Source organism: Eumetopias jubatus, unplaced genomic scaffold (genome assembly GCF_037043125.1).
Source record: "Eumetopias jubatus isolate StellerSeaLion01/CBP00866 unplaced genomic scaffold, mEumJub1_p1.0 scaffold_8, whole genome shotgun sequence".
In the NCBI taxonomy this organism is placed as follows: domain Eukaryota; kingdom Metazoa; phylum Chordata; class Mammalia; order Carnivora; family Otariidae; genus Eumetopias; species Eumetopias jubatus.
In genome coordinates, this window is record NW_028274814.1 from 20,265,090 (window position 1) to 20,275,361 (window position 10,272).

General features: G+C 38.7%; 1 protein-coding gene across 1 annotated transcript; it reads right to left on the reverse strand.

The window, feature by feature from the left end:
- Window positions 1-9,516: 9,516 nt before the first annotated feature.
- LOC114217292 (thymosin beta-4-like) lies at window positions 9,517-9,720 on the reverse strand. Its single transcript, XM_028114130.2, has one exon. It carries the CDS (start codon window positions 9,718-9,720, stop codon window positions 9,517-9,519), a length of 204 nt encoding a protein of 67 aa, XP_027969931.1.
- Window positions 9,721-10,272: the final 552 nt, after the last annotated feature.

Below are 10,272 nucleotides of genomic sequence, written 5' to 3' on the forward strand. Positions count from 1 at the left end.
AAAATCTGGCTCTTTTTAAAATTTCCTTTTTCTTTTCTTTTCTTTCCCTCCCTTCCTCTCTTCCTTTCTTCCTTCCTTCCTTCCCTCCTGAGTAGAGGGTACAATTTTGACCTGATGTGTCTACATTTTTCTCTTTCACTTGTTTTGATTTTGTAGCCCTCCTTGATTATGTAACATGATAGCTTTCATGGTTTTGAGAAAATTTTGTCCTCAGTATTCTTTCTACAATTTATGTTCCATTCCTTACTTCTCTCTTTCTAGGATTCTGTTAATGCACATATTAAATCGTTATCTTTATCTTATATGTGACTTATGCTTCTTTTTTCTTTTTTACATTTCCTTCCTTCCTTCTTTCTAGGCTACAGTTTGAATTCTTTTCACTGATCTATCTTCCAGTTCACTGACACTTCCTTCCGCATCTAATATGCTATTAAATCCAATCACTAGATAAGATTCTTCATTTCAACCCTGTTTTTCAGGTCTGGGATTTCCACATGATTCCTTTTTATATATTTCACATCCCTTTTGAAAATGTCCATCTTTTCTATACATTCTTGAATATTTTAATCATAGCTGTATTTTAAAGTATATTTCCCATCACCTATGGGTCTGTTCCCTATTTTTTTCATATTATATCTGTCTTCTAGGATAACTAGTAATTTTTTATTGAAAGCTATATAGGAGATTCATCCAAGTGGGGTCCATCCTGGAATAATAGTCATTCTCATTCTAGTCTTAATAGTCACAGATTTATAGGAGAATAATAAAGCAGGTATATACACCCACAGTATTTGCTGTAATGATTTTTTTTCCCCAACTGGCCACTTTGTAGTAGACATTTAACAAAATGTAGACATAATTATATTCAACTTATTGTCCGTGGGTATTTACATTACTCAAAAACTCACCCAGTTTTTGGCCAGCAGAGGCTGCTTTAAGAAAAGATTCCCCCTCTTTTATTGCTGCTCCAGTGTTATAAATTTGTTCAGTGTGGTGACATATAAACTAAATCAGCATAGAACTCTCCCTTCCCATAACCTACCAGAATTCTCTGCCCAGGCCAACAATGTACCTATTTATTTCTGTCCCTGTTCGTTTCTTTCTTTCCTTCTGTCATTTTCATGTGCATGTACGCATGTATCGATCGGGGTCTAATCAGTAGACAGAAACCACATGAATTATTTTAACAGATAATTTAATATATATTATTGTTAACTAGGTGCTGGAGGATGCAAAAGGCAAATATTGACCACTTAGGTATCACTGAGTAGGAGCTGTAGGATCAGGCTAGGAGAGAAAAAGGGATGCAATTGGAATTACGGTAAACAGCTTAGAGGGGACCCCATGGAGCTGACACTAAGACCTCTGAGAAGGAAGTGTCACATAGCTGGTGCTGATGGCTCTGAGAGAGGGCAGTGCTGCTGGTTATGGGAATGCTGTCCACGTATATGCTGCAAACAGTGGCTGTTACTGGGGCACAATGCTGATCCAGGATAAAGAACTTGTATTGCTGGAATGATGATGAAAAGAATTGGAAATGAAACAGGAAATAGGCAAAAGAAGAAGGAGAAATTTCCTTGTCTCTAATCTAGCCTTCCTTTGTTCCTCTGGCAGCCCCCAAGAAATGGTCACCTGGAAAAGAGACAGTAGCATCATATTTCTCCCACTCTGGGATGTATATTTATTTCACATTTAAACATATCTGGAATGGACATGAATCTTAAAATAGGTGGCCTGTCATTGTTCAAGCGGTAATGTTTTTCTTTCTTAATGTCATATAAAATCATGATGTTCCTCATAATCAACGATTTCTTCCATTTCGTGAAAGATGGTATTTTTAAAAGCATAAAATGATTTCTATCATCACAGCTTCCAACCCTAGTAATGATTGTTTTCTCTTTTAAGTTCTCACATACCATCTGTTAAATAGTTCTACAGTTTTGCAAGAGTCCACTATTAATCTTTCTGATTTATAGTTTCTGCATTATTTCCCCACATTTTAAATCATTTTCCCAGGATTATGGTTAGCATTCTCATTTTCAGTCAAATCCTCTCTCAAAAGACATTATGACATCTTCCGCATTTTAGATATTGAGTGGTGATTCTGCAATCACATTTGTAGGCCCTTTTCTGTCTTGGGTTTGAGTCATATGGCCATGAAAAGTACCCTAAGAAAATTACTGTTCTCTCCTACTTTAGTTTCAAGTTCCCTGTTAATAGTATTTGTTGCTCTTCATAGCTTGAATGTTTTGCTTCAAGATTTATGGCAACTTTTCCTTATCCATCAATAGCACCAACACTGACACCATGATGAATAAATCCATGGTTTTCTGGATCTTTCCAGAGAAAGATGAAACATAGTCTAGAACCTTATTTCTACTTTATAGAGTACCACAAAAGTACTTTGTGTAAATTTTGTTGTATATTTTTCTGATCATAATGTTTTATATGGCTCTCAAATTAGACCTCTTCACTTCATTTTGAGTTTGGTTTGCAAATGTTTTAAATTTTCAGGAGAAATATAAACATGTAGTTGGAGGAAAGGTCACACTTTTGCTTTCTCTTTGTATTTGATGTGACATACCAATATACAGAAAGAGAAGAAATACCAACTTATAACACTACTGGAGAAAAATAATTTTGCCAACCAAAATGAGGGGTTCTATCTTATTTATTAGATAATGTATTTAGTTGGCTATTTCTGTTAACTGCCCCCAAACTCAAGATGTTTGTCTGAAAATCTCACTTAATGAGAAGAGTGTATTCTGTATAATTTCTATTTTCTAGGTTATTGCTGGTGACTGTAACCAAAGTTATGCTGCTATATAATATAGATGAGCATTTTCTCAGAAGGTTTTGTCACTTTTCATCTGGTCTTTTATAGTAATTTCTTCATTCCCCTCTACCTGAATCCTATGTCACCTATTTTAGGATTATTTTTTACAGAAGGACCCCACTTGAGGATACTGCTATCTAGATTAGTTCATTATCACCTCCCCCAACAAAGACCCCTCCAAATTCAATGGCACATAATTATCATTTATGTAATTCTTATGGACATAGGGGTCACAGGGGTTTGGTTGAGCCAAACTGGATCAAGTAGCTGGCCTTGGCTCCAAGATACAGGTTGAGCCCAGGTCTTCTCCACATGTCTCTTACCTTCTTTGGGCCAACATGTTCTTCTCATGGCAGTGGCTGAAATAGGAGAAGCTAAGCTCTTCTCCACAAACATGTTTCAAATCTATACTTAAATCATGGCTGGTAATATTTCATTGCCAAAGCAAACTCAATGGTCAGGGAAGCACATTCTACCCACAGTAGGAAGAGGTTGGGATGTATATTTGCTCAGCAATAATTTAAACTATTCTAGTGGTTAACCATAGAGTAAACATAAAAATCTCAGATAAAGTTCCATGTTAATTGATCTTTTAGTGTTTCTGTAATTATACAAAAATTAGTCACCTCTCTTTCCACAGTTCAAGGACATGCTTCGGCCATGGTAATTCAAGCAAGAGTCTTTATTTGTGGCATATTTGTCCATGACTTAGATAGTGGCACAAACAAAATAGTCTTGAAACTACACAGATAATGTTATGAACTGAATCGTGTTCCCTCAAAATTCATATCTTAAAGCCCTAACCCCAAATGTGACTGTATTTGGAGACAGAACTTGAAGGAGGCAATTAAGGTTAAGTGAAATCACAAGGGCAGGGTCCTAGGCTAATGGGACTTGCGTCCGTATAAGAAGAGGAAGAAGGACCAGAGGACTCTGTCTTTTCAGAAACACAGAGGAAAGTCCATGTGAGGACATAGTAAAAAGGTGGCAGGGGGAGAAGGAGAAGCAGATGCCCTGCTGAGCAGGGAGCCCAACGCAGGGCTCAATCCCAGGACCTTGGGATCATGGCCTGCGCTGAAGGCTGGATGCTTAACCGACTGAGCCATCCAGGTGTCCCAAAGCCTAGTGGAGAATTTAAAGAAGAATTAGAAAGATGGTTGGAAATCAGTCTTCTAGACAAAAATAAAAACAAAAAAATTAGTAGATTAAAGAGGAGATGATACTGTAGCCGGAGCATAGAAGTACAAGAGCACCTTGCCCCGGGGTCCCAAACAGACCAGGCTTGGTCACTCGCTACTGACAAAATCCAAATGCAAAGAGATGAGTTGGGGGTGAAACAAAAGAAGAATTTATTTCAGGGAGGCCAACACCGGGAAAATCAGTCGTCTAACAGCCCAAAGAATGTCTCCAAAGTGCTAAAAATACTTCCAGGTTTATATTAGGAAAATGTGGGACAAAGGTCGGTGGGTACCTGCAGGGGTGCAGTGAAGGTCAGGATCATTGTCATGGGGTCTGTCACGTGGGGTCTTGCTAGCTCAGGGCAGTGCCTGTTGCTTGAGTGGTGAGTTTTGGTTCCCACAGCGGATGCTTTGCCTGTTGGGGTTTTTGCCTGAGTTGAGAGAGAAGCTAGAAAGAACTTAATCAGTTAGAAAGTAGACTGAGATCAATATGGAGGCAGTTGGAGTCTTCTCTCAGCAAATCAAGGACTTTAAGATAGATTATTTATAATTATCACCTACAACTTGTCTCCATCTCTATGGAGATTAGAACTGTAAGAAGCTCACCGAAGGCTCAACATAAGTGATATAAATTTGAAAAGAATAAGTAGAAAAGACACAGCTCTGAGGACCTGTTGAAGTCGAATGTAGCCCCGGTAAAGGAAGCACAATGAGTATTCAACTAGTAAAAGTGATAGCTACTAAAATGGAAAATGTTAAATAGAAGATAATCCCTGTCTTTCCATAAAATATATTTACATTATTTATATGGTTGTAGACACACATGAATGCATGTAACATAAATATGCATCTCCTTTCTGACCTTTGGAAATAGCTTTTTCTTGACAGAGAATGCCTGCTCAGAGAGAAACCCAGGAGATTTTCCCCAAGTCTGAGCTATGGCTATCATTTGTTAAAATCAGGTGCCTTTGTTTTGATGGCCTTATAAAGAACAGACTTAAAAATGTAAAGGAGGTTTAAAAAAAAGTAGTGAGAACAGAGCACAATGCACAGCCAGACGCAACAGTTAATAGACCAGTTAGTAAAACCCTCCATCAGACAGGTTAGCATCTTTGCACCAATAATCATATATTTGTTTTTCTTTTTATGTACAGGTGTTTCAGGCCTCTGTGCTCCCAATTAATTCTGTGAGTTCTGACTATCTCTCTGATATGTGCTCTCCAGCTGATCCCTCTTTGCTATTATTGTACATCACTTAAACCAGAGACATTTACTTTGAGATTGAAGGGGGTGGGGAGAGAAAGAGTTTTGCTTGGTAAAATCTTCTAGAAGGTGTAAACTTCCCATCCTTAAGTTCTCAGTATACCAAAATATTTCACCACCTTCACTTCCCACAAGGTGCCTGGAACTGTGGTTATATAAGAGCTAGTAACTTTGAATTCTCCCTTCAGGGCCCAAAAGAGAAGAAATCATTTTGATTCTCCTGAGTGTCATTTGGAAATGCTCCCAAACTGCTTTCCACATTTTGATAAATAATGTCAACCAATTCCCCAATCCAAATAAAGTATAATACTAAGACTTATAGTTGTCCAAATATTGAAACATCAGGAGGTCATTATGCTCCAAGGATCTGATCTACAAATACATCTTTGGGGCTGGTTTTCTTAGGAACAGAGAATAATCCATACAGCCCGGGACAGACATGTTGTATCTGTCAGGTCTAGGGGGCTTTCCTAGGACCATGACTGGACCGTCGGTGTGCTTTCCCAGGGTGGGAGAGAATGGGAAGAGGGTAGTGGTGATGAATAGTAGAAGGGGGACCAATTTATATGAAAACACAGCAACAAGCTTTCTCTTTCCGTATGTGCATAAATTAGAAACTAGCTGAGTGGTACTTCATCCCATGAGATCTATTCTCTGAAGCATGTGTCTACCTCCCATTAGCCTTGTATGAATGAGGCTTTTGTAATAATAATGAAGCTCAAAGAGGGAGACCTTTGCTACCTAATCCATAGGGGTATATTCTTCTCTTGATAAACCTATAATTCCTATCACAGCTAATGGGAGTTCTAAACTGACATCAAAAAAGCTGTCTGTCCCATTGAAAAAGGTAAAGGTCTCTCCTTGCAAGCCTCATTATCATTCAAACCAATCATTTCTCTCCTGCTTCTCTCTCAAAGGATGTGCCTCTCCCTCGAGGTACTTGTAGGAAGGGAGAGCCTTGGAAATTACCCATCTGGTAAATAGAACAGATTTCAATGCAGTTTACTCTATAATTCTTAGTCTGTTTCTCTTGAATACAAATGAAAAGGTTTGAAACTCAGAAAAGACATTATTCTTTCAACAAAATGGGTTCACATTTACTCACAGAGCATATGTTCTGCAAATGTGATATAGTGAAGGTTATTCTGAAATCATAAAAGTTTATGAATTCTTTAGTTCTAATGAATGAAATCAGACAAGCTATTCAGATCTCTCTCTGCATAGTGTAGCCCTTTTCTTTTTTTCCTACATAGAATTTTTAAAGCTATTAAGAGAATGGAAGTAGGGAGTAGGAAACGAAACTGGTATGAAAAACATTCTTTTTTAAAACAATGTTTTTTCAGCGTTTTCATTTCTTGGCTGTAGCATTTATTCTTACGCTTTATGGAATGATAGCTTACACTGTTGAATGGGCCATTTGATCTCTCCTTCGAGATGATGTCCTGCTCATAAACACGAGCTATGTATGCTATGCATTTTGCAACCCCCACCCCAGATTTTGCACCTCCTTCACACAGTGTTCAGTAAACCGAATGGACTGTGGTGGTTTGTATTGTATCAACAAGGCTCAGCAGACTCTTCAGCGTATGTTTCCTTGTTTGTGGTATAAAAGAGAAAGTCACATTAAATTTGCAAGGTGGAAGGAAAATAGCATTCCCCTCATTCTGTAAGTTCGCAGGCTGGAAGGCAGTCTGAGAGCCTGACAGAGCTGTGGGCAATTCCAGTTTGTCCTCCCTCTCCCTCTGAACATGTGGTGACCCTCCCATACTCCAGCAGATGCAGAGGCAACAGCCTTCCTCTGAATGTGGAAGTGGACCTCTTCACAAGCCTCCCTCATGGCCCCACCCCAGAATCTGGACCTGCCTGGCTTCCTAGATTCCTTAGCAAAAGGAATCTAGGTAAAGCCTCTTTACACCAATGCTTCAGAGCAGATGCACAGTAACCCTCCTATTTGCCCAGCTTCTCCACATTTGTGTCCAGCCTTATGCTTAGAATAAATCTCTTCTATAATAATAGGAGCTTGGCTTCCCTGATTGAATCCTGACACATAGGCTTGTATATATTAGTGTAAAATGTGAGACTTCTAGCATTCCTTTGGAAAATAAAATTTCTGAAGCATCATAAGGTTTTAGGTACAGCAAAAACCTGGTTGACTCTGGAAATAATGCTACTTCATTCAGTTGACATTGACGTAATTGAACCAAAGGGTAACTTTGTGAAAGAAGGGCATACCGTGTAAATTTACAGTAAAACAAGATCTTGGAATAGTTTCCAAACTGAGAGGAAAAATTACTTTCTCCCCTTACGCTGTTCATAATATATAGAAAAGTCTTTAGTATTAAAAAAAGGATAATTTCACCTTAAAGTTACTTATTTAGATAACTTAAAACAAATACTTAAGAATGATACAATGTCACTTAAATATGTTTCCTAATTCTGTTAGTCTCTTCCATATTTGAATTAACGAATATATCGTATATTCTATTTTGTAAGAAGGGGAAAATACAAAAAAAGTATTCTGGCCATCCTCTAAATTACTATCCTGCCAAGGCTATGTTATGCTTTTTATAACTCAAATTATGCATTTATAATATTGGGATATATTCTTTGTTCTATAATAAGAGCAAAATGTTTCGAGAAAAATCCAAGTTGTAGTGTGGAACAGAAATTAAAGTTATCTAAGTTCTAAATAGTTCTAATAGTTATTTTTAGGCCTCATTAGATAGCATTGGTGATGTTTTACATTGAGGAGTATTATTCTAATTCTCAAATAAGTATTTGGCTCTAGTCATAATAAATCATAATAAATCCATGTGGTTCCATAGTCATAAATTTGTTCTAAATTCTTCAGTCTCAAATTTCATGGCTTGAATTTGACAAATTTTATAGACTTAACCATAACTCTGTTTTTATATCCTATAAGGCCCCAAGTTTCTACCCTAATATTAGCAGACTTCCATTGGCCTTGTTTCACCTGTAACAATGAAGTGTGTTTCCACTTCACCTTAGGAATGAGGAAAACATTTATAGGAATACATTGGTGTTTTACCATGTGTCCCAAGCCATCTGCAAGTCCTATAAAAGCCTTATGTTCACTACATGGTTCTTTTTATTTTTGAAGATCTAAACAAACTATAAAGTAATATTTTCAGTCTGGAATTAAAGCAGATATATAGGGAATGCTACCTGATTCAACTACCCAGTGGGGTAGGTATAAATCTTCTCAAGTTTTATTCAAGAGCAGAAACATTTCTTACCCTTAGCTGTACATGCTTAGGGTGCTACCAGAAAATAATAAAATATTGACTGAAAGGTAGCACTGAGAGTTCAAACCAGAGATGGGTGTCTAAATGGATTGTTACGACAGAGAACTGAAGAGAGCAGCAGCTGAGAGCAGGGGTAGAAGCTAAGAGATGGGAGAGCCAAGAAGGTCTAAAGTAGGTAGTGTCTGATGCTAGTAGAAAAATGGGATGGAGGGGCGCCTGGGTGGCTCAGTCGTTGGGTGTCTGCCTTCGGCTCAGGTCATGATCCCAGGGTCGGTCCTGGGATCGAGCCCCGCATCGGGCTCCCTGCTCGGCGGGAAGCCTGCTTCTCCCTCTCCCGCTCCCCCTGCTTGTGTTCCCCTCTATCGCTGTGTCTCTCTCTATCAAATAAATAAAATCTTTAAAAAAAAGAAAAGAAAAAAATAGGATGGAAAAGATGGAAGACTCCCAGACAGGTTGCTGTGCCTGATGCTGAACTTTTATACTCTGTCAGTGACAGTGTTTGTGTGAGAGGGATGGACCCATTTAAAAGCATAACTAAAAGAAAGACAAGAGTAGCTTTGGATTATTCTGAAGTCCACTCGCTGTCATTGATCGAGGGGTCACTGATTTAGATACAACTTTGTCCAACAAAGTTCTGCCCCACCTCCCCAGGTTTTAAAACTTTTTATTTGCATATTAAAAACTTGTGCATTCCAGTAATTAAAATCATTTGAGAAAAAAAAAAAGGCACTCTAACTGCACTGCATTTGACAGCCTGCAGGACACCTGGGACCGGCTTGCGTTTTACTCTCGATTTCACGTCATCCCACCCAGCTTCTTCCTTCACCAACATGCAAGTTCTTTTCCTTCCCTGCCAGCCAGACAGGCAGTTGGGGAGAGGCAGGCATGGCCTTCCTGGTCGGTTCTCCATTATTTGATGTACAAAGGGATAACAGTCATTTAAACTTGATCCAACTCTTTGCATCTTACAAAGTTAAACAGCTAAAGGAAGTGAAGTGAGAAAGCAATGCTGAATGGAATTGTGCATATTGGTGGCGCCTCCTTGGGATTCCTCTGTTTGCTTCTCCTGTGCCGTCGTCTCTCTTGAAGGCAGTGAATTTTTCTCTTGCATTTCTGTCTTCTTTAATTTTGACTTACCGAATTTCTCAATCTCAGGCATACGGGGTTTGTCAAACATGGTTGCAGAGGAAGCCAAGCGAGGTGTGGAAGCTGGGAAGGTCTGGTCTTTACAGTGGCCACCGTTGAGTGCCTCCAGCAAAGTTTTAATTTATTTTTACTTATCCCCAATCTTCTGAAAGAAATATTGAGCACTAGTATTCCAATTTTGGGTGTGCAATCTACTAAGCATGACCTTGACCTAGCTGTCATGGTTTTTGACTTTGCCTTATGAGTTTTCTGGCTCCCAGTTCAGGGTGTGAGATGGAGAATTCTCTGCCCTTGCTTTGGAATCAGACCTCACTGTGGCCACAGCAGATAAGGATTGACAGACCCTACAATGGCCTTGAATCTGTTTCCAGTCCCTCAGCCTGGTGATCCTGATATGCAAAGCTCTGGCTGGGGATTCTAGAAGGTCCGCCAGAGTACTCTATAGCCCATGTAAAGTTGACTCTATGATTCTGCTTAATAATGTAATTTAACTGTATTTTGGAAAATAGAATTACTTCTCAAAACAAACAGGGATAAGCACCCATCAGTGATTAACTGACATGCTTATCACAGAATGAGGATG

Excerpts from the sequence above, each read along its gene's own strand:
- LOC114217292 (XM_028114130.2), bottom strand. The coding sequence starts at position 9,720 with ATGTTTGACAAACCCCGTATGCCTGAGATTGAGAAATTCGGTAAGTCA.